This window comes from Gymnoscopelus braueri, assembly GCF_963280865.1.
Source record: "Gymnoscopelus braueri genome assembly, chromosome: 9".
NCBI classification, from domain to species: domain Eukaryota; kingdom Metazoa; phylum Chordata; class Actinopteri; order Myctophiformes; family Myctophidae; genus Gymnoscopelus; species Gymnoscopelus braueri.
The window spans coordinates 40,090,038-40,115,596 of record NC_137610.1 but is presented as its reverse complement, the minus strand read 5'-3'; the positions used below and the strand labels follow the sequence as shown (position 1 = coordinate 40,115,596).

At 43.3% G+C, this 25,559-nt stretch overlaps 1 protein-coding gene across 8 annotated transcripts in view; it reads right to left on the bottom strand.

Moving 5' to 3' along the window:
* Positions 1 to 25,559, bottom strand: part of srgap1a (SLIT-ROBO Rho GTPase activating protein 1a) — a 116,868-nt gene that overhangs the window by 49,120 nt on the left and 42,189 nt on the right. For 4 of the 8 annotated variants that reach the window (XM_080438646.1, XM_080438647.1, XM_080438650.1 and 1 more), the window contains exons 3-7: positions 20,701 to 20,863; positions 14,014 to 14,076; positions 5,143 to 5,325; positions 3,736 to 3,774; positions 1,727 to 1,855 (exon numbers count right to left, since the gene is read on the bottom strand). In XM_080438646.1, coding sequence (XP_080294772.1) covers positions 1,727 to 1,855; positions 3,736 to 3,774; positions 5,143 to 5,325; positions 14,014 to 14,076; positions 20,701 to 20,863 — 577 coding nt within the window. The remainder of the gene's footprint in view (positions 1 to 1,726; positions 1,856 to 3,735; positions 3,775 to 5,142; positions 5,326 to 14,013; positions 14,077 to 20,700; positions 20,864 to 25,559) is intronic. The other 4 variants (XM_080438648.1, XM_080438649.1, XM_080438651.1 and 1 more) reach the window with 1 other exon arrangement.

Sequence of the window (25,559 nt, the reverse complement as noted above, 5' to 3'; positions counted from 1 at the left end):
ACAGTGAAGGTATGAGAGCAAGCAGAGAGAGGTCTAATTTCTCCACACAGCGTGATGATGACACAGAGGGGAGTTCGCATTTCCCTTGTCCTTCCGGCCCGTCTGGAAAGAAAAAGCCCTTCTCTCCTCCTTGGTTAACGAGAAGCAAAAGATGGTGCATAATATCCCCCAAAAATATTTTAAGTAGGCCAAATTATAAATAAGTCATGTCCATCGATTGTGGGAGGTCACACAAAGCATTCTGCTGGCGAGGCACGGTAAAGAGCTGTGAGTGCTGCTGAGCAATGGGAGCGCTGACCCACAACCAGCTGGAATTCACACAGAAATAAACTGGGTTACAGGGATGCCTGCCCACTGCTCTCCATTCAGTCTGAAGAGAGTAGACATGAAAAACAATGACAAATGTTGTTGTTTTTCCACCCATTTGTGCAAATGAAATGCTGTGATGTCCAGTGGTGGAAGAAGTACTCAGCTGAGATTACTGTTATTATTATTTTACTTATGTAAAAGTAGCAGAACCACAATTTAGAAATACTTTAGGCCTGAATAAAAAAGGTTGCTTGAGTAAAAGTACAAAAGTATTGGCATCAAATAAAAAAAACTACTCAACTTTTTCTAAAATAGCTGATCTACTGAGCTCACTTGGGAGCTTGAAGGCATTTTCAAATAGCGAATGTAGAAAATTGGGCTTGAGTGGTTAATATTTGATGTTTTGTATTAATATTCAAAATCTGCAAAGTAACTAAAGCTGTCAAATTATTGCAGTAGAGTAAAAAGTACAACATTTGCGATATAGTGGAGTAGAAAAATGGAAATACTCAAGTATAATGTACCTCGCGATTGTACAGTTAAGTTACTTTCCCCCACTGGTGGCTGTAGCTGTGTGGGCAGACATTTTAACCCTGATGGAGGAGATGTGTCCTGACATATCCCCTATATCAAGGCTGCGCTGCTAAACTCATCATTCTCTTCTCAATCCTCCCACTATTAAACCTCAAAAGGCCTGTGAACGTCCTGTGTGAATAGCAGCAGCTCCATGACACGAGGGAGTGCGAAGAACCATGACACAGTTTTTACGAGAGGATGATTTTGCAAGAGAAAAGGAACATCGGTGTGATTCAGTCTCCACATCGTCTGATCGCTGCGGGTGCCTGGTCATATTTATGTTGAAGTATAGTCTTGCACAGCCAGACGATCGGAGATCTGATACGTCTGGGAAAATCTAAATGTATTGAATTGAGTAGGGATAAAACCAGCGGTAACAAAACTATCCTAAAACCCAATCATTATACCGTCCCATAAGAAGGAACACAATCAAGTCTTTGCATTGGTACTGCGAGGATGTTATTTTTAAATCTCCTAATATTTCCACCCAGTTTTAACCCAATCACTCAATTAAGATGTCACCAGACGCTGATTTCTGATAATTTGGCTATATGAGACTAATGTATTAAGTTTAACTACTTTCAACCTTGCATCCCTATTTTGGGCATATGCGGAAATGTTCAGAAGATTACAAAAAATCAAACATGAGCTTATAGAATAAGCTTATTGAATAAGTGGCCTCATCTCATACTGGGCTGTTCCAGTATGTCGATAACAGATTATTATATCATATCTTTGAAAAATCATTCCCTAGTCCACGTTCTAACAAATATACACTGACTAGGTTAAACGTTTCTCGGAATGAATCAATGAGGTGCAGGACGTACGGGTTCATACTTACATCAATTAAGTCGGATAAGTCGTGGATGTAGTATTTGAAAACGGAGGAGTTTGACGCTTCGAGCGTCAGAAGATACTCGTTCCGCGCTTTGATGGACTTCAGTTTGTTCTCAGAGTACTTGGCCTGGCGCTAGAGAGAGAAAGCAGGAGAGAGGGAGAGAGAGAGAGGAGGGGGAAATAATTAAAAACAAGACAGTGGATAGGAATTTAACTTTTGTTTGTGAATAAAATGTTATGTATATGGTATAATATGTACATAATTAACACAACTCTGGTGGTTGTATTTGGTCTCCCTGCTCTTCTATTGAGAAAGTTTGATCCTGTAGTCTGGTAGGACTACTAATGGTTGACAAGAGGTACTGTCTGAAGGTCAATATAAAATTTCTCCCCTTACTGAACAGGCGTGCTCCATTAGCTCAGTGGTCAAAATGTCAGCACTTGTGCGGGGGGCGGGTTCGAATCCCCTGACATGAAGACATGAACATTACTGAGTGCAGCTTTAATGAGCCGAGGATTCCTTTTATTGACAAGCGACGGTTCACGTCTCCTGTGTGCAACGTGGCATCATTGCAGAGCACAGCAGAGATCAGTGACACAGCGGTGACAACGAGTAAGAAAAATACAAATAAAACAATAAAAAGGGAAGAAGAATGAGAGATGAAAAGCTAAACATCTCTGGTTGAGCCCTTGATCCTTCCTCTCTTAGTCACTATCCTCTGACCAATGGACACTGACTCACACACAGTACACCACACACACACACACACACACACACACACACACACACACGTTCATATTTAAACGCTTTGCAAATGCATTCTCGGCAGAGCTGTGTCAAAAAAAAAACTAAAGAAAGAAGTTATTCCCCGTGGTCATTAAATCATTTGTCACGGAGCTTTAACAGAAAACAGACGGCTTCTGAGAACACAAGGCCGGGTAATGTGACTGTGACAGCGTGCCATCGTGTGCTTTTCAAGGACTTCTTGAGGCCCGTGAGGCTCTTGGAGCAAGGCCACGCTGCAGTGTGTCCCGTGCAGCCTGTGGACGTTCAGTCCACGTCATGTCATCATGACCACCGACAGAGACGTAGAACCATATTGAAGAAGACAGCTACTAATAGCGGCCAGGCTTCATGTGGGTCTCCGACTTCATTGCGGCCAGTCTGTGACATTAGTCATGTATGACAGCCAGCGTTGGGACTAACGTGTTACAAAGTAACGCGTTACTATAACGCAACTACTTTTTGCAGTAACTAATAACGTAACGAATTACCTTTTTGCATTCAGTAACGCCGTTATGGTTACTGTGATTTAAATGGGTGGCATTGGGTGCGTTACCTGCGCTACCACTGAACTGATTCCCCCCGCGGAGCTGTCATCTAACTTACAGATGATGTGCTGTCATAGTAACATGAGCCAAAGCATGTTGCACAGTAGAAAGTGAAAGTGGCAGAGAGAGTGATGATTGGTTAATGTAGGGTCAAAAGTTGTGTCTTGCCTTATGGGGAAAATACCACACAAACACTTGCAAACACACAAACACGGCAACGTGCCCACCACCACACACACACACAATGGCAAATGCAAGTCTCAGCGACAGCGGCAGCGGCAGCTTTGCAGCTTGGAAATATAACCATTATTTTGGGTGACCTAAACACTACAGTACAAAAGCAACTTACAGTTAATTTGGATTTTTCCCCCCAGTTTTCTCAGAGATATCATTAATACTAGAACAATGCTCAAGTAACGCTTGCCATTGGGTGACCTAAACACTACTGTTGTATAGTTTCAAACACTACTGTATAGTTCCAAACACTACTGTAGTTCCAAACACTACTCAAAAACACTACTGTTGTATAGTTTCAAACACTACTGTATAGTTCCAAACACTACTGTAGTTCCAAACACTACTATATAGTTCAAAAACACTACTGTTGTATAGTTCCAAAACACTACTGTTGTATAGTTGGACCAAATGGACCCGTAACAGACCTGTAAAGCCGATTCTTACTTTGTCACACGATGGTGTCGAACGTCGAAAATGGCCGACCTATCAAGAAGATCACAACGTGTCAGGATCACATTGAAACCAAGTGTTTCATTACGCTTTAATGTGTTATCCTGGGTTTAAGTTATATTGTAATTTTACTTGTATATCTTTTACCAAAATCAAATCAAATTAAATGAGACATGTGAGATTGTAGGTCTGCGACGGAGCATAAATTAGGCTTAAGGGTCCTTGGGGACCCCACTTCGAGAACCACTGATCTATGACATATCGATTTGGCAAGGTTTCAGCCCCAATGACCATACAATACCATTATAAAATGTAAGTTCAATATTTCCAAAAATATAAAACGTATGTGACAGGGCCGATAGAATGTATATCAAGTAAGGCACATTGTACGCTTTTAAACATTGTAATCTGAAAAGAGTTTAAGATATCAATTTCTTATTTGAATGGTGTTGAACCTCAAATCAAGGAGCTGAGGAAAAAGCATGTCAAGGATCAGTGTTATTTCACACGTCTCACATCAGTTACTAGTTTCATGAAAGCAGATCCTGTCACATTTATGTGGAAAACAAAAACAAAAAACCAGGAGATCAAGTGGATCTCGGGATCCATATACAGTAGAAACGGCGTGGCTCCAATGTGGATCTGGGACCTCATGTGGCCAGCCTGTGACATGTCGTCTATGACACATGACTCAGAATTTGGACAAGGTTTTCAGCCTGATCAGAGCCCCTTTGACTTCCATTGATTAAATTATTACTTATTTCAAAAGTATAAAACATTATGTGAATAATATTAGTGGAGGCACTTGGCCAACTGGCAGCGTGCACACAAAGTTTGGAGCTTATCGACCTAGAGGTTTGCTAGATTAGCTCCAGAGACACACACACACGGCGGGCCTCTTGCACGCTGAGCCACGCTGTAAAAAGAAAGTGCCTGGAGCTACTTCCTTGGCAGGTCACACAAACAGACACACAGACGGAACAACAGACAGACAGACCCATTTGTAGACAGCACACCTCCTACAGAAACACACCGTAGAAAGTTAATTTAACTCTGGGAGGGTACAAATGGAACCAAATAAATTCCATTTGTACCCTATCATAATTAAAAGAACACTAAAAGCCAGTCCACACCAACGCAACTACTTGCAACCATTATCCCAAAATGGCACCGGTCTGCAACTGGTCAGTCAATACCACTGCAATTTCTTGCAACTGGTTGCAAGTTGCGACTAGTTGCTTTGTATTGGTGTGGACTGGTCTTTAGGTAAGTAACACTAAGGATTTTACTGTGTAATGTGAGTCATGCTATCATAAGCGCTCAAAGAGTTGGCCAGAATCTCGTTGTCAACTTGGGATAAACGGATCATCGATTGGTCAAAGTGTCTCGGGCGTGGTCTACCTTCTCCTTCATCTTCTCGATCTTCTTGACGGAGCTCCGTCTCTGGTGTCTGTCCTCTAGGCGGATCACGGAGAACACGGGGTCTCCTCTGCCGATCTGCTTCTCCTCCTGCTTCTCGGCCTCCTTCAGCTTGCTCTCAGCACTGATGCTCTCCGCATGGTACATGTGGTAGGTCTTCATCACCTGGACAAAAAGAAAAAACAGCAATGATGAACTTAAAGTTATATAATGTGTAGCCTGCCCCAGCGCATCTGATTTCTGGTCTAGAGGGGCGGATTCAAAATCTCCGGAGAAAACAGCCGTTGTCTCCTATTGGTTCACCAATCTGTGCGCCCGTCCCCGCCCCGCGCCCCCTCCCCCAATGTGCAGCATTGAGAGCCCTGACGTCACAACATTTTGAGCGACGCCCACTGCTCTCTGGTCGGTTGTGGAAATGAAAGGTTGACTCCCACTTCCTATGCCAGAAATTTCAACAGCTTGGTCCAGGCTTTATTTTTGAGCAAAACACGAAGGAAAATGAAAGCCTGGAGATCGAGGCTATATAATGTGTAGCATTCATTTTGGTAACTATTTTTGGAGTCTGAGACTATTTGAACACTTTGAACCGCAACTAAAATCAGTCATCACCAATTAATTTCACAATAGGCAGCCCCCTTGCAAAAACAAACACACAAACCAAAGACAGATTCTCTTCCAATTGTTTCTATACTGTCGGACCACAGCATCCACAAATCATTGCAGTTTTAAAAAAAAAGAGTGACACGCTGCTTTCAACGCTCTGAGTGGATTTAGACACGCTGTCTGGTTGGAAATGAGGGTTAGAAGGAGGACAAGCACTGCAGCTGAGGATTCTGGGTAATGGACTCGAGCAGGTCCCCAAATACTGAACAGTCCCTTCCAATAGCTGCATGGGCATTGATGACATCAGGTCATGACACATTTGAGTGCATATACCAGAGCTATTGAGAGTTAAATTACAACTCTCCCATAGACTTACATTGGAAACAAAGAATATTCGTATGTTTCATATGCAATTATCTATTTCCAAAACAGTGTATTGATGTCATCCCTGAGTTTTCTCAGGGATGACATCAATACAAGAACAATGCTCAAGTAACGCTTGCCATTGGGTCACCTTAACACTACTGTTGCATAGTTTCAAACACTACTGTATAGTTCCAAACACTACTGTAGTTCCAAACACTACTGTATAGTTCCAAAACACAAAAATAAATAGAACTGAAATCATAGACTGGCCTAGACTCGACTTCATATGTGGGCATGCCTCACATTGAACTCCATATATGGTTATAAAAGGGACACAGACAGACAGACAGACGGGTGCAATGGGTATTACATACTGTAACCACGTGGGTTATTCCCAACTTGCAACATTACCGACTTGCGTGGTATCCGAGTAGGGAGTATATATACTGTATATATACTATAGGCAGTGACTTCATGTAATTAGTGTGGTTGCCCGAATGGGCAACCAGACTATAGTACTCTACTGACTTTATTCTTTATTCTAGATAAACTTTATTTCAGGCTGCTACTCCTCACAGTTTTTTTTTCCCAATTTCGTGCCATATGTCAAAATGACCGGCTTCATCGGGAATCGTACGCTTGTACTTTGCTAAGAGATTGGTTACATAGTTTAATTGATATTGATTTATTAGTGCATTAAATGTCCCCATCCACTTTAATGGGAAAATGAAAAAACTAAAATTCAAGTCTTTTTTTCTCAAAACCCGTAAGTGCTAGAGTTACAAGACTTTAAGGGGAGGTTCATAATATTGTTTGAAATTACTGAAATAAAAATTATATCATTGGGCCTCATGGTGGCGCTATAACAGCCCCCTTTACGTTTTGGCCTGAACCGTATGTCGTAGAATAAAAATCATTTTCCCCCTAAATTCCTTGGGTCATGTCGCAACTCCCCATATAGGCCACGCCCATTTGCGTCATGATAGATTTTCCGCCATTTTGAATTTTCTTCAAAACACACTTTTAGCTCCTCCTCCCACATATTTTCTCCAAATTTCACAAAAATCGGTACACATGATCTCTGGACCCATGCAATAATCTGGACCGAAACAGAATTTTGATAGTCCATACCGTTCGTCCGTAAATGGCTTCCAAAGTTAGCGGAAGGGGCCCGTTTTACAAAAAAGGCCACAAATCACGAACGAAACGTCCAGTCAATCCCAAATTTGAATCACATGTCAAGGGTGGTTTACTCAAAAAATCCCCAAAAGCATTTCCACTTTGATCCATAGGGGGCGCCACAAATGCTCAAAATGTAACCGTTTGATGCAAAAACATTATTTTGGGGTGGATCGATCCTCTCAAAATGAAACGCAAGTGATCTCAGGAGTTATGTGACAATGTAATTGGCGCAGCCTCCGACGGTATTCCTCCCAACGTATTCCTCGAGTCCCGGCTGCAGCGACCCGCGACCCGCGTCGGCGCAACCACACTCTGCAATTGCCCTGAATTGCGACGCGTCTAGTTTGCTGTTCATTTGCTGCTTGATTTTTGTCATCTAAACAACAATACAAAACATTCACTCAGAAAATATGCCGTTTGATTAGTTCATCAAAACCGGCTACTTCTGGAACTACAAAACAAACGGCATATTTAAATTAATAATTATTATTAATACAAAATTCCCTGGGGATGCATCCATTTGCAACACATTGAGCACAATGAGCAGTGTGTTTGTGCTTCATGCCTGTTTGTTGGTGTAATGTTCAAGCATTTCTAAGTAGACTAGACACTGTCTCATGTATGTCCAGAGAGACATTATGATACATAAAACAATACCGTTATGACAGGGAGCTGTTCAGCTTGCCAGGAATGGCACAGTAGTGGCACAGAATGAAAACAGATCTAACAAATTGGCTGTCTGCAAATTGACTGTCTCACAACTGAGGTGAAAGGTGATTTTTAGGTGATGTGATGGGTATCTGGAAATTCGTAAGCGTTTATACAGCAGAATATTTTAGCACCTCTCAGACGCCACCAGAACAGACTAATTTAACAAGTTTTACATTTAAAACCTCTGGACGCTACTGGATTTGACTCTGACCACGTGACACCATGTTCCCAGCCAACATTATGGGCAGCCGTAGCTGAGTGCCGGCCTACAACTATCGATTATTTTATGATAGAGAATATTCTATTGATTACTTTTTTCATCGCCTGGGACTCGGGACGGTCGCCAGTCTAACACTTGACTCCCTCATGTCTACTGGTCGATGTGTGAGCAAGATACTCAACCACTAGCCCTATCACCCCCCTGGGGCAATTACAGCCATCTGAGTAGCCTTCTGTAGGGTGAAACTGTGAAAGACCACACACCCCCACACACACACACACACACACACACAACACCGTATTAATCCAGGTATAAGCATGGCATCGGGTACTGCATGGGTTCGGCTGGTTCATAGTTTATAGTGGTGATCAGGGCACAATTATCATAACGTTGGCATCATTAACTACGATATGAGAGTTGGCCTAATCTTCTAAGTCTTATTTAATTCTACATGGCACACAGACAGTTTATCCTACAACTATCCTACAGTGATATGTCAATATCACTATTAGTATTAGATATCATTTACATTGCGTGTGGACTCGCGAGAACTGAAGCCTGCTGGCTGTCCTGTCATCACGCTGAGGCCATTAGACCAAAATAATGTCCCCATGCTGGGAAACGCATCACCTTCATCAGGGACTTGCTGATTAAAGCATACTTCCTGAGGTTTGACTCACTGTTATCAGAGGAAGGGAATTACACACACTCCAATGAGTCCACCGATCCATTAGAAAGTGACTCATGCTCTCTATAGCAGGTGGTGGCACCGAACTGCCTGCACTGAATTCTTCAGAGGTCACGACACGGGAGATCGCCGAGCTCTTACTAAACGCTGGGGCAGAGTGTATTATGAGACACAACGGACTGGGATTATGAGCGCTCTAAGAACTGTGGGCGATGAATCACCCACTGTGGGAGTTGGGAGAAGAACCGCTGAGCCATGGCCATGATGCATGCACGTGCACACACACACACACGTCATAGTTTAGACTAGAGCATTGGTTCTCAAAGTGGGTGGAGCAGGGGTCCCTGGGGGGTACCAGGGGGTCCCCAGCAAAAGGGGAGGTCCCAGGAACAAAATATTTCCAAAGGGGGTCCATGTTATAATTATAATTATGAGTCATAATTTCATGTCTGACAACATTAAAGTAGAACTATCAGAAGGTGTGACCCAAGTTAAATAATGGGTCATCCTGCAATGGTTTAGCTATAGTTTTCCACCCGTCTGAAATCCGTTAGTTCACATAAAAAAAAATTAAGCTTGTTCTTGGCAATCTGCGGCAAGGGCCCTCTTGTACTGGCCAGTTCTGACATGCCATACATTATGTGCATTATTTTCTAGGTAAAATATAATAACCATAATAGTATAGTCGAAAATTGACCAATTCTAAAGGCAAAATTAGTTAATATAGCATCACAATCATCTTAACCACCATAAACTATTTTATACTCTGGCTATTCAAAAATAGCAATATATACTTAAGCTTATATGAGCCTGTAGATCTGCAATTTTTTTTTAAATCCCTTGCACAAAATATTTTTTAGATGGGAGGGGGGGGGGCCTTGACATGAAAAAGTTTGAGAACCACTGGTTTAGAGAACTTACTGAACTTACTGACAGATAATGACATGAATGTTGTCGTTAGTGAGTGCACTATTGACAAGTGGGAGAGTAGAGTGATTCTGTAAAGCTAGGGAGAGGAGGAGTCAACAAACCTTTCCACATAGTGAACCTAGAACAAGGCCATGCGAGTGCAGCCATTTGCCCCGAGGACAGGCAGCAATATGGCCACCCTGTGGTTTTAAGCCAGAACCAAATGGCTCCAGCTAATTACAGCTGGGTTGCCTGTAGATGCATTACGCTTGTCCACATTAAAACCTCACATTCAGTCAAAATACAGACTCACCCTGCTCTACAATCTAAACATCGTTCCCCTAGAACAGGTTATTTCTGTGCCAGTGGAACCAACGGAGCAAAATAAATCCCATTTGTTTTGAGATTATTGCCCCGTTGGTGGGGACGGATGGTGTAGCTCACCGTTTCTCAACCGGTGGTCCACGGACCACTAGCGGTCCTAGATATAATTATAGGTGGACCATGGGAAAATGTCTTTATGTTTGAAAAATATATATTCTACCTTTGTTAAATGTATCAAAAATATGTTGAAGTCCATCCTATTTAAGAAATATAGCCCACAATATACATGATCAGAGTGCCCCAGGGGTCTATACTAGGCTGCCTAAATGTCTCCCTCTTCACTATATATCTTTGCCGGAAATAGCCAATCCATCATTGATTGTAGATCGGCTATTTTCAGCACACGACACCGGCACGCAACTAAGTATGAATGTGGTTTTAAGATCAGTCATGTAAAATATGAATAAAGGTAGGGTGGGGAGGTGTGGTGGCCCTTGAGGACTGTTCGAAATATGGGCACGGCCATACTGTAGCTGAATGAGTAGAGAGAGAGGCCGCCCCTGAGCAAGACCCTTAACCCCTAACTGTTCCCCGCACGCCCACTGCTTCCGATACTTAGGATGGGTTAAATGCGACACACGCTTCAACGTATGCAAATTCCCCAAAAGGAGTTGGGACCAAATTGTTGTTATTATTTATTATGCTAGTGGTTCCAAAGCTCAAAAAAGGTTGAGAACCACTGGTGTAACGGGACCCAGCGGAGAGCAGGGTTGAGTGAGCGTGGGCAGAACACTCCTCTTGCTGGGGCTGCTGTGTTTACGTTGCAGCTCCTTTTAGTTGGATGGATTTAGAAGACAGGCGAGACCTGTTATTTCACTGGCGGTGGCCCGCACAGGCCCTGTGGCTTTTTCTGATGCAACAGTCACCCACGCTGCAAGCTCCTCAGTGCTCCTTTAACTCTGTGAGAGTGTACACTATCTACAAATGGAACCATTTGGTTCACTCTCACAGAGTTACAAGAGGATCAATGAACACTGAGGATTTTACTGTGTGTGTGCGTGTGCGTGTGTGTGCACATTAGCACGCGTGTGTGTGTGTGTGTGTGCGTGTGTGTGCGTGCGTGCGTGTGTGTGCGTGCGTGTGTCCCGCAGGGGATAAACCAGGTCAACCCTGGAGCGTCAGGAATTGTAGTAGGGGTGCAACAATTAATTGATTTAATCGATTATTATAATTTAATAAAAAAATAAATAATCGATTATGGAAAAAAAATAACAATCCTTCAAATCCAAACTTTTCAAAACCGATACAAGCTCTACAAGCAAAGGAATGAAAGAAAGCAAATCATTATATTATCGTCACAATAATTATCTCTATAGAGGTATTTGGACACAGTATCATGATACTTGATGTTGTGCACATCTGCCGGCCCTGTGTCACAATCATTGACCCGAGGTGCTGAACTCCTCGTGACCGCCGCCTCTTGGGAGGGGACGGTGACGCCCCCCACTTGGCTCGTTTTTCTTTTCCAAATAGTCCCAAGCCGTTACCATAGCAACCGAAGCTATGATCACACATCATGACAGGTGGGTCGCGGTTTCACCCACATCTGAATTGATTACGTGTGTGTGAATTCACTGTTTAACCCGTTCAATCCGGGAACGCATCTGTGTAACCACTTAAAACCATTATTTTATACTTTGGCTATTCAAAAATGGCAGATATACAAGCTCGGTGCCGCGCTATGAGCTTGTAGATCTGCCATTTTTGAAAAAAATTATAATTAATATTATAGCAACATAAGTGTTTCAGAAAAACTGTTCGGATTTTGTAGAATCGTCTCTCAGGTCTTAATGAGTTAACACACCAGCCAACCACACCTGCCAATGAGAAAATGAGACGTCATTGAGTTTCGGTGAGGGGCACAGTGGCTCGTCGTTAACACACGCACGTGCACGTGCGTGTGCAGCGTACAGCCATGCTCAAGCACGCTAACTTTTGCCTCGATGACGATTAATGAACAAATGTTTTTTTAAATACTGAAAATAGCCAATCTACAATAATAATAGTATGTAATACTAATGTAATAGTATAATACAGGGTTAAGTGGGTTAATCAGACTTAAGGTCATTTCAGATGGGAAGTGGCCGACACGCCTGTGTAATTCATTTTCAGTGAGAGGCGGGCGATTATTTGGGACGTGCGGAGAAGTTGAGGGGCGGTGAGGCGAGCGGGCACGGTCCCGTGAAATTGTCACGCTCGTGCTCGTTTGTCATCCCCCCCAAAAACGTGCTTCTTGATCATCCGGTTTGGTTATTGGTTCTAAATATCTGATGTATTTTTGCTTAATTGCCCGGCCCTAGTACAAGCAGTATTTTTGACGCTTGCCTTGCGCTGCCGAAACACTAGGGCGATTAATGGACCGGTCCGGTAGGCTACATGAGTCATAATTTCATGTCCGACAACATTCAAGGAGAACTATCAAAAGATGCGACCCAAGTTAAATAATGGGTCATCCTGCAATGGTTTAGCTATAGTTTTCCACCCGTCTGAAATCTGTTAGTTCACATTAAAAAAAATTAAGCTTGTTCTTGGCAATCGGCGGCAAGGGCCCTTGCCTTGTACTGACCAGTTCTGACATGCCATACATTATGTGCATTATTTTCTATGCAAAATATAATAACCATAATAGTATAGTCGAAAATGTGCCAATTTTAAGGACAGAAATTCATGAATGCGTGTGCACACACGCACGCACATGCCTCTGAAGTGTCCTGGTGTGAACATTGGATGGGAGGAGGATTCAATAGGCCATGTCACAAATCCATCGATTGTTTTCTTAACTACTCTGTCACTATGCAGCTCTATAGAATAGAATACCCAATCAAACTGTTTGATCACCAAAGGCTGACGACAACGCATGACACAGGAAGCGCTGCTGTCCAACACATACGGGGGTCTATACAACATGGTGTAAAATCATTGAGGTAATCTATACATGCATTGATCTCATCCAGTTCATCCAGATTGAGCATGAATCTCAGCTGGTGGCCGAATAGGATCGGCTGCACTAATCAACCCAGTGAAATTAATTATTGATTAGTGATTTAAATGCCCTGTTCCTCTAAGGTTACATACCTACTGTACAAGTTCCTACAGTACATGCAGGGGCTAAGAAATCCTCTTAGCCAACAGATGTAAAATGTCATGATGCAACTGCTTTGGTCATGAAGATAGTTTGTCATAAGTCTGGTATGATACAGTTAAACTGTTGGTTTGGTTTTGTATTAATAATCTAAAGTTTAAACTACAATAATCATTCTAGTGTCCCGATTCTGCTGGCGCATTGCGAGCTTGTTGATTGGCTCTTTTCGGCGAGGATATTAGGGGGCCTAATAAATCCCTTATTGAGCATCAGGCAGGGCTATTTTTCAAACAGATTGGTTAAAATAACATGTATATGTTTATGGATTGCAGTTCTAAAGTCATACTGTGCAACAAAAAAGTAATTTTTGATGTATTTTTTCACTGGCATTATTTTGACAACCATTTTACGTAATTGTGTTGTGTGACAACTTCTCTAAATGATACTATTTTTGTTGCAAGTTTCTGCTGTCTAGGATGCTGTCTGCATCCTACACTCCCGCCAAAATGACCCCAGGCACTAACTAAGGAAGTGCTTTGAAACAGGATATGCATTTCTTTCATATTTTCAGGAAATGTATTACTAGCAAAACCATCAGCAAAAACAAGCTATGAACAGATGCAGTAATGACACATAGCTATGAGTCATTACAGCAGCTGTTCATAGCTTGTTTTTGTTGAAGAAAAGCAAGGGGGTATTACTACTTACTGTGTACAGTTCATTCAGGACCTTCATCAAGTCTTCTTGGAGTTGAAAGGTTATTTCCTTGCTCTGAAAATTAAACGGAAAGGGAAGAGAGAGAAACAAAATTAAACCACATACCATTTTTTTTTTGCATAGAAAAATACATAATACAAATAACCAATAATTATGATAACATAAAACGGCACTAGTTTAGGTGCCCAGAGGCCCAACCCATTAAACACATGGACCCACAGCAACTAGCAACTATAGCTGTCAAATAAGTGTAGTGAAATAAAAAAGTACAATATTTGCCATAAAATATCACAAATGAAGTTAAATAAAAGTGACTCAAAACTGTACTTGGATACAGTACTTGAGCTACTTGAGCTACTTTCCACTCTCTCCAAACATGTTCAACCAATCAACCATGATGCCACAACAAGACGGTCAGACACGTACCCACAATCCATCTGCCCGCATCGGACACGCTCTAGCAGTTACGTTACGTCATGATGGATCTCTATAGGTTCTTCTATTATTCATTTGACTGCTCGTCTCACATTTCTCCCTTACAGATTCACGGCTCATGAGTTTATGAGGTTATAAGACTTGACATGTGAATGTTTGATCTCCTCTTAAGTCTGCGGTTGATACCGCGGTTGTTACCTGGATGATGTTTCAAACCCTGGCCCGAGCACTCCGAGTCTGTCTCTCTCTAAACCCAATTATTCATCCCCTAATCTCGTTCTGGAAGCTCTTTCCCAGCAATAAGATCTAAACGAGGTTCTGAGAAAGTGTTCTAGAACCCTGGCTAGCCCACTGCAGTGCTTTACTCACCACCAAACAGTAAAGCACGCTCTTTAATTTAACTAATGGACCCATTTTGTTACATTTGTATGCTCTCAGAAAGATCTGCTGAGTTACTAAATTGATAAATCAACACCTGTATTTGGGCTTTGGGAATGTGGAGAGATTCACAAAGTCACAGTTCCCGTCCATGATAGCAAATGACTGGGATGGGTTTTTAAAACTAGACAACATTTGCCTCATTGAAGATTTGGAGAATTAAGAATCAAAAGGGTTTATTTGTCACTCACTCATACAGGTACAAGCAGCGACATGTTGGCATGACATGGCCTGCAAGACTTTGCTAACAGAAGCAATACAATATACACAACATAACAAAGAGATGAATAAGTATAGTACTGGACTGAATTAAAATAAAGTAAAATAAGAAAGCAAGATAGCAACAGGGAATGTACAATGGGGAATGTGCAGAATGCGCCAAGTTAGACTAAACTAAACAGTTAAGTAGTACACCATCAAAAGCCTTGTTGACAACAGTTAAATCTAATGGCAAACAATGAACTGTCCTCCATGACATAAGCATTGTCCCATAAGCCATAACACTGATTCCTCACTGTAACAAGTGTTTCGGTTTGTTATAAAGACCGAAAATAAACCATTCATTCATACATTCATTCTGTAACATATATCATCGTATGTATCAGTGATCTAGAGTAAATCTAGAGCTTGTAGATCTGCTATTTTCATAAAGTCTTGAAACATTGTGAACATTTTGGAATAACTTTTGAACATTTTCAACACAAAACTTCTCTTATGGGGACAAAGTATTTGCAGACGTTGCTCCACAGCCAAATAAATATCAAATTGGGGGTCCTTGACATGAAAACATTTGAGAACCACTGCTTTACACATCTGTGGGTGTGTGTGCACTGTGAGCGAGAGTATCTACTGAGGTCAAGGACCTCACAGAGCCAGGTGGATCCCATACACGTCCGTAGAGGTACACAAACCGCCCTACACTCCATTACCACGCTGACAAGCCTCCCGTCTAAACTGTAAACACTGCACTGGAACAGCGGTGCCAGGGTGGAAGGAATCTCTGCCCTGCTGGAAACACGAGGTGGATGTTTCTCTCCCGAATAAAGCACTACTAATGCCAAGCTCACACACACACTGCAAAAACCCACTGCCAAAAAGTTTTAATTTAAATCAGAGTGGACCCTTAACTCGGAGAGTTACACAGTTAAAAACGTGCTTAACACGCAAAAATGCGTCTAGAAGGCGGTCCCGCTCGCGGACCTTAATTTCACGCCGACTGCAAGCTCGATTTTCCCTGCGTCTTTCCCTGTAAGTCAATCTGGCCCTCTGTATTTCTCAGTGCAGTGTTGAGGCTTGTGGAGAGAGAGCAAAGAGGATTACAGTGTGTGTCGGCGGTCAGGCTGATGTCTGAAATTAGAGCGCCATGCTGGGTATAGCCCGGGCCGGTTCACACCAACCCCCTCCGACCCCCACCTGGCCTGCATGGCAGTATTTACCTGTCACCGGGTCACACAGCTCATGCTGTAAGCCTGGATAACCAGAGCTTTAGAATCACCTGAGCTAAGGAAGGTGCGCTTGCCTCTCACTCACACACACACACACACACACACACACACACACACACACACACACACACACACACACACACACACACACACACACACACACACACACACACACACACACACACACACACACACACACACACACACACACACACACACACAGTGTAGCTGAGAATGGACAAGGGCTGTCACCATCATGACATTAAATTTTAGTTGACGATTAGTCATAGAAATCATTGTGAATTATTAAACATTAAAACACAATAGAAAATTACATTTGTTTGACTTTTAGGCTTTATAAACAACATTTGTGAAGGGCAATTAAAACAAATAATGGCCACATACTTAATAACTGCACACTTTCAAAAAAGTCAAATAGAGTGAAAACACCTACAAGCTCAAAACACATTGCGATGTTGTGAGCTTGCAGATCAACTATTTGTGCTATTTATTTTTAATGTATGAAAATGTTTCTATTCTTTTTTTTCTGTTTTGTTCTAAACTCCGAAAACACGGACACCGGGTTAAATGTGGTTAAAAGAGCATTGACAACGATGTGGAAATAACTTTGAACCTGGCATCCGGATTTTTTTCTGAAATAGCAAAACAGAATGCAGATCTGAAAGCTCACAACACGTATGCAATGCGTTTTAACTATTTGTCATATGACAAAGTATATAATAGGACTCGCGTGATGACATTTCTCCTGTGAGCCCTATTTTGACCAGTCTCACCACACACACACACACACACACACATTTGCGGCGTGCAGTGCGGTAGAACCAATGTCGCAATATAATTATCAGGACGTGCCTCCTTTCATTTTACCGAGATGCCAATTGGGGGTTTCCAATAACGTCCCAATTCATTAAAAAAGGGTCCTACAAATGGGTTTCCCCTTTTAGGCTCATACCATCTGTATGCTAACCACATTAAAGAGATGAATACACCCAGAGCGGAGGGAGGAACCATATCAGCCTTTGGGGGGTGATGGGTTTCATATTGCCAATGACATTAATCATTCTTTAAAGAAGGATGCCCCAGGGCCTCTGCGTGTGTGTGTGTGTGTGTGTGTGTGTGTGTGTGTGTGTGTGTGTGTGTGTGTGTGTGTGTGTGTGTGTGTGTGTGTGTGTGTGTGTGTGTGTGTGTGTGTGTGTGTGTGTGTGTGTGTGTGTGTGTGTGTGACACAACGCATGTTACCACGTGCATCTTCATTTGATTATACACACAGCTGCAGAAATATAGAGCCACACACACACACACACACTTAAACAGTCAGAGGTGGTATAGAGGGTCTTACGCAGAGGCTGTAAAGAACTCCATCAATCCAAGCAATAAAGCACGTTTCCTATGTACCTGATGTACGACTCATCGTAAATTCAGTGCAACAGCAATGTGAAAGTATCCCTAGCAAACACACACATGAATGCAATAGGACTGTGTAGAAGAGCCAGGATGCATGAATAAATAAAGTAATAAATGCAAAGATCTGTGCAAGCAAGAAAGACAGCATTCCACTATTAATTCTACTATATATAACATTAATATTCTAAACAGGACAGGCCCAAGACAACAGGTTCTAAAACAAAACAAAAATACAAACAAAAAAAGGTCTGCACCTCAGTAGAGTGCAGACCTCTGCCGTGGGTGTGGCCTACCGTACTGTATATCATCCCACTTTGCTTAATCAAAGTTGTGGCCTAATGATGGCGCCTGAGAAAAGGTCATGGGGTCACCTAAATCAACAGGTGTCCTCCTCATGGGTGCAGGAATGTGCACAGTGAATGTTGAACGTTGTGTCTGTATGACAAAGGGCAAGTTTGGCCACACCCCGTTTGCCCAATGGCCCTGGAATGAAAAGTTAACCCTGTTCTTCCTTTCCCCATAACCAAACTTTCAACAATGTTTTTATGCAAAATTGTGCATACGTGTTGTAGATATCCTGTTAACAGTCCAAAATCAGGAAATTAAAAACATCATTCCGGGCGAATTGCGTTAGCAATTAAATAAATGGGGCCCAACTAATTTATCAGCCATTATTTGACTTTTTACCAAGTTTCAACCTGCCATTCCCATTTGTGGCATGTCATTATAGGCAAACATTTTCAAACTTTTTCCCAAAATTGGGCCCAAAAACAATCTGGCCTGGACCACTGGACTGGGCACCATGCAGAATGTTACAGGTACAGGGATCTATCCTGGCCCGGGCTGCCTGGTGGTGTTTTTAGGTCACATCCTCAGGGCAGAACATACAAGGAAATAAAAACACAGGTCTTTGATGTTGCTGGATGGGTGACAACAGCGCAGCTGTCTCCTCCAAGTTGTGAGGGGACCCCACGGAACAGAGGGGACTTCTGTGTTGTTTGTGACTCATTACCCCAGTTGTACAGAGATCAAAGCCAAGGGGGGACGCTGTAATTACAGGGCATGCAGAGTCTCAAGTCCCCTGTGAACCTGGGCCTCCCACCGAGTTGTCATTTGTCTTTAAAAAACTGTCAATCATATCTGGAGAAAATATATATACAATCAACCACAGTATACAGTATACAGTATATAGACCGTCACGACACATTACATTGAACAGCCAACTGATTGGTGGCAATAACTGCACCAATAAAACTGCGCTACATTATTCCCATTATGCCAACAAACACTGAGTAAGAAAAACAATATGCATACATTTGGGGTGGGGTTTTCTGGAATGTGGGAGATGAGATTGTGAGCCATAAGTTAACCTACAAAGGCTTCTGAACTTAGAATTATAAGTTTGAGAGAGGGTAGTGAAGTCTGTCATTATACTCAGCAATGTGGGAGGGGTCAGGGGAGAGTAAAGCCTGAGAAAATAGCCTAATCTACAAGCTCACAGCGCATCGCATCCCGATGCGCTGGGAGCTTGTAGATCGGCTATTTTCAGTGCGCGACACCGGTGCGCAACCAACTACAAATCAGGCCAAACTCAAGCAGCATGTTGTGAGAGGTGGCCCTCCCTGTTCCACATCTGGCCTCATTAGTACGACCAGGACCCCTCTAACCACAACCAAAAGGAAATGACTGCTGCAACTTCCTGTTTGTGTGTGTGTGTGTGCACGAGGGGAGGCGAGTGAGTGCTGAAGACCACTCCTCCATACGACCGTATGAAACCGGAAACCATCAGAGATCCTAATCAATTTGAACATGAATGAAACCCGCTGGCTTTTACTGCCCTTAGTGTGGAATTCAGACTATGTGGCAAAGGAGGGAAGGGCATTTAAAGAGAGAGAGAGAGAGAGAGAGAGAGACTGAGAAAGAGAGAGAGACAGAGACAGAGAGAGAGAGACACAGAGAGAGACACAGAGAGAGAAACAGACAGAGAGAGAGAGTGTAGGGGGGGAGAAAGAAAGAAAGAAAGAAAAGTCTCAGTAGTTCAACTTGACACAGAGCTGTGCTCCAAAGCAGCGAGGCCGCTTTGTAATTTGCTGCTGTGGTGGGTTCATGTGACTCCTGTTGCTCAGGACCTCCTAATCTGCCTGGGAGTTGTCGTCTTTGTGGTGGGAGGGGAGCACAGGCCCGGGGTTTTGGTCACGAGTCCACAGACTAGAAGTTTGAAGGGTAAAAGCCCGATTCATACTCTTGTTGCCCGTCGAAAATAGCCGACGTACAAGCTCACGACGTGCCGCCGACGCGGCGCGTCGTGAGCTTGTAGGTCGGCTATTTTCTGTGCGCGGCACCACCGCGCGATAGAGTATAAATTAAGCTTTTAAGGACATACTGTAGCCATGCTGTGGTGGCCGAGGTTCCTCTGCACTGTAACTGCAGCTCACCAGAGTTCGACCACAAGCTCTGCAAAGGAGCGTCGTACAGATCAAGCGAAGAGCTTGAATACGTATCATATATCGTTACTAAATATACTTTGTTTTACTTAAGCTGAAAGTGAAAGATTGTTTTTGTATAAACACTAAATGGCTGGCGGCACCGGTGCCCAATTTGAACCGCCAGTAAAAATCTGGACCGTATTTGTGGTCAACTCGAGGAACGATTTGGATGACGGAATAAAATGGACAATCAGCAAGGCGGGGTCAACGTGAGAGCAGGAGAGACTGTGTGTGTGTGTGTGTGTGTGTGTGTGTGTGTGTGTGAGAGAGAGAGTGTGTGTGATCAGATAGAGAAAGCAGCATGGACAGATCCGTCTTGTGCCTGAATTATGCTCTCTCGTGCAGCGGTGTCAAGCGCCGGAAATCGCTGATCTATAAGCTCACAACGCATCGAACATGTGACACGCCGTGAGCTTATTAAAATATGGGAGGGGTCTGAAGAGAGTTACCTTCTTGAGAAGCCTGGTGGAGTCCTCGCTGATCTGCATGAACCTCATGATGACGTTGTTGAGGTAGATGTCGCTCAGCGTGGCGTGGTCCTTGCTCTCTCTCCTCACCTGGTTCAGCAGCAGGTACCAGCAGTTGACTGGAGACAGCAAGTTCTGGTCTTTCCTGAAGGGGAAGACAAAATGAGACTTTTTGTCAGAGCTTACCTCGTCTCCAGAAGAAAAACAAATGAAAAAAAATCACTGTCCCCCCTCTCCCTCTCACCCTCTGTTCTCCACCCCTCGCTGATCGAGCTCTGGTCTGACTCCGACATCACACACAACAGAAACCGTTGCCTATTTTGTGCTGATCTCCATATATGGGTATATATACTGTATTTATAATCCGGGCACACACATCAGATAAACACTGAAACGCAGAAATGCAAAGGTTGGAATGGCTTATGAGAGAAAGAGAGGGAGTTGTCACTCTTCACAAAGTCACTAAAATGTTTGTGTGAGTGTGTCTGTCGCATCTCTCTCTCTCTCTCTCTGCCTTTATCATCTGTGCGAGGACATCAAGGCCTTGGTGGGCTCACAGTTGTGTCTGCCAGACTCTGCACTCTGCCAGACTGATGCAAAGTAGATCATGGCCAATCACAAAAGTATTAGCGGGATGCTCGTAAGCCTACCTTGCTGTCGAGTTGCCCTATATATTGATGCTCCTGGCCCTAGAAAAAACATACTCCATATATACAGTACTGTAGGGATTGCGGCGCGCGTCAGAACAGGGACTTTTAAGTTAGGCATCCGTGACGTTTCTGGGGCACAGCTTGTGGTGTTTTCCGAACCAAGCCCGACTTCCAGCGGCAACTGGGTGAGAGTGCACCGTATACACTTTCAAGTTGAAGAAATGGACATGCTATTAGTTGAAAAATGAGTAACATGAATGAATTAAAACATCAGGAAATGGACGGTTGAAGCTGCAGAGAGAGAGAGATGCCCTCGTGAACGACGCCCCTCCAGCTTGGAACCACATGCAGATAAATCTGCCTCGTTTAGGTCTTTTAAACGTTGAGTGACTGATTTAAATTACAGATTCTATTGATAATTGCAACTGCTTCCCCAACTAGTGTTTTTGCGTTTTCTATATTTACGTTTATTGTTGATTGATATAGTTTGCTATAATGTAATTTGTTACTTTTATGTTCAGTTTTTTCTGTTGACATTTTTCTATAAGTTGTTGAAACTTTCGTACTGCTGCCGACCTGGGACAGAGCTCCCTCAAAAACCAGTATAAATAAAGTATGAGTAAAAAATAAAAGAGTCTGACAGAAAGAGACTGATGCTTGTACAGATAATACGCTCGCGTGCCGGAAATTGCAGATCTACAAGCTCACAACGGGAGCTCGTAGATCTGCCATTTCCTCGTGCATGTTAAAGAGCTTAAGAATGTAAAAGAGACGTTGTGGCGTGAGGCTGAGAGCTGTGTGCCTTGTGTCTGCTGTCTTCAGGCAAACTGTGGGACATTGTCCAGGCCAGAGAGAGCCTGGTCCCTGGGTAAGCACCAACCTGCAGGCTCACTTCCTCTGGGTTAATCTGAAACATTCCTCCTGCCTGCTAAAGAGCAGCACATAATGTGACCGTGTTCATGCGCGCGCGTGCGTGTGTGTGCGTGTGTGTGTACACTTGTTTTACTATACTTGTGTAGTATAGTAGGATTTGAGAAATAGACACTGTGAGGAACATTTTGGTTTGGTTGTTTTATGGTTAAAAATGTTTTTTGTGAGGCTTACAATTAGGAAAAGATTCAGGTTGGGGTTTGGATTAGGAGTAGGCATTTAGAGGTTAGGTTTAGGGCTGGAGTTATGCCTGATTTATACTTGGGTGTAACAGAAAATAGCATATCTACAAGCTCACAACTTGTGAGCTTGTAGATCGTCTTAGGGTTATACAAATGGCAAATAATTGTGTTACATTTTTTTTATGTCATTCATAAAATCACTCGTCCTAAAATGTATACTTGTCCTCACAAGTATAGTAATACCTATATGTGTGTGTGTGTGTGTGTGTGTGTGTGTGTGTGTGTGTGTGTGTGTGTGTGTGTGTGTGTGTGTGTGTGTGTGTGTGTGTGTGTGTGTGTGTGTGTGTGTGTGTGTGTCTCTCTCCCTCTCTTTACGGGGTCTAGGGTCAAGTCTTGCAGGAACCATATGGAGACTCGCCTCTGCTCGACCCCCAGACCCCATCTCCCCATATTAGACCCCATGTGCCCTCACTCCCCTCACCTCCCCCCTCCCCAAGGTTAGCACACAAAGGCAGGCAGCACTTGTCAACGCAACAGGTGAAACTCTGCACTCGGGGGCCAGCGAGCCAGCCATGAACCACCAGCTCACGGTGCTGATACACTATCTGCTGTGGTGGGAGTGAAAATTCAATAATACACTCTTTTCTATTGAGTCATCATAATGGACACCACTGACATCCCAGCCAGCTGAAAAATACTCTCTCTCTTTCTCCCTCTCCCAAGCTGGGGGACGTTTAAAAAAACAGGAAGAAGCAAACTGCACGTGACAAAAGACGAAGCCAGATAAATTATGAAACGAGAGAAGAACAAAAAAAAGAACGGATCCAAAACGAAGACAAAAAAAAATACATCCAGGAACTGGCACACTCACACAATGTCAGAAAAATCCAAATTAGCTTAGAGCTAAGAGCCAAGCTCACATGATCAGCGGACAGGACGCGTTCATGTCGGAGGAGTAAGGGGGTTAGTTAGAAGAAGTGTTCTAGCTGCAGGATCACTGGACAGAATCGGCCTCACGCTCCGTCAAACCGCGATTACTGTGAAAAACCCTTTCTGCATTATGCATCAGTGGAGACTGTAGCTCTTTCATTCTGTGTCACCGCAACGTCGGCATGCGCCAAGAAGAGTGTGGCTCTGCCCGTGTCATTTATGCATTCATGCTCGCTTATATGCACGAGCACTCGCATAATGTCCAGGTGGCCGCTTTAAGCGTATTCTCTTCTCAGCTTCCTAGATTTCCACAACAAACGCCTTTGCTTTCTTTCAGGCCATGTCGTCATGCCCCGCTGCACTGCAGTGGGCCTTTTATTTTTGCATCCATCCTTTTTAACTCTTGGGTAAAGTCACCAGTGGCAGCAGCCAACTTGGCTTGGGACAGTGAATGACGTAACCCTAAAACACATACGATCCACTGCAGACGAGTTCACGTGACAGAGGCACTTTTTTCACACAGGTTCCTAATACAGTATAGAGGAGCGAAACCCCCCGCCTACACCAAACACCAGAATGTCCCCGAAAAGCAACAGTACTATACATGATATATATACACCAGTGTCAAAAGAGTTAACCACTTAAACCCCTATAAACTTAGCTGACCGGTGTTTCCCAGGGCTTTATATTAGGTCCACACTAGTATTTCCATGTACACCAAATGTAGATGTGCACAGAGTGCCGCACTATGAGCTACAGTATGAGCTTGTTTGTATGAGTATGTAGATCTGCAATTTTTTTTTTAATCTTGGAAAAGGTGTGCACATCTTTGAATATATATAATATATGTTTAAAGCGAACATTTTTAACTCCGATCTGTGCTTCTGGGGGTCCCTGGAACAACATATTTTGAGATGGGGTTCGCGGCCAAATACATATCATTTTGGGGGTCCTTGACATGGAAAAGTTGGAGCACCACTGATATAGCAACAGGATAACAGCAACTGTTAGGATTTAGAAACATTTTTTCTAAAATGGCACAGATGCGTTCCCGGATTGAATGGGTTAAAGGCCAGTCCACACCAATGCAACTTCTCGCAACTCCATGCAACATGCAACTACTTGAACCTTCAACTCCATGCAACATGCAACTACTTGAACCTTCAACTCCATGCAACATGCAACTACTTGAACCTTCAACTCCATGCAACATGCAACTACTTGAACCTTCAACTCCATGCAACATGCAACTACTTGAACCTTCAACTACTTGCAACATGCAACTACTTGAAGCTCCTTGCAACATGCAACTACTTGCAACCATTATCCCCAATGGCAGTTGCAAGGAGTTGCATTGGTGTGGACTGGCCTTAAAGGCCAGTCCACACCAATGCAACTCCTTGCAACTAGTCGCAACTCCTTGCAGCAAAACAGTTTTAAGGCCATGTCACACCGATGCCACTCCTTGCAACTGCCATTGGGGATAATGGTTGCGAGTACTAGTTGCAAGTAGTTTAGTGCAAGGAGTTGCATTGGTGTGGACTGGCCTTTAGTGGAGCAAGATTAGACGGTGGTTCTCAAACTTTTTCATGTCAAGGACCCGTAAATTGATAGGTATTTGGCCATGGACCACTACCTGAAACGATTTTGTTTTATGTAAAAAAAATATATATATATATATTTATTTTTTTTCAAGGATAGTCAACATTTTGCAAAAATAGCCGATCTAAAAGCTCACAATGAGTCGCGTGAGCTTGTAGATCAGCCTATTTTTCAATAGCTGAAGCATAAAATAGGGTTCAAGTGGTAAAACTGATTTTGATGCTATATTAATTAATTCTATCAGGGAACCCCCTCAAGGACCCCTGGGGGTCCCCGCCTCCCCGGACTCCATTTTTAGAACCACTGGTTTCGCGGGGCTGACCATGTGAGGCTACAGAGTCATTGAACACACACAAGTGTGCCCTCCAATAAATCGATAGGTTGATTTAGTGGGCAATGGCATGGTTAATGGAATGACCTGCTGCATCTAACTAGAGGGCTGGGGCGGGGGGGGGGGGGGGGGACGGGGGGGCTTGTGACGCAGACCATGGCAGCTGAACGACCTCTGGGACTCTGCTTACCCCCACATATAATGGCAGGAAACGAC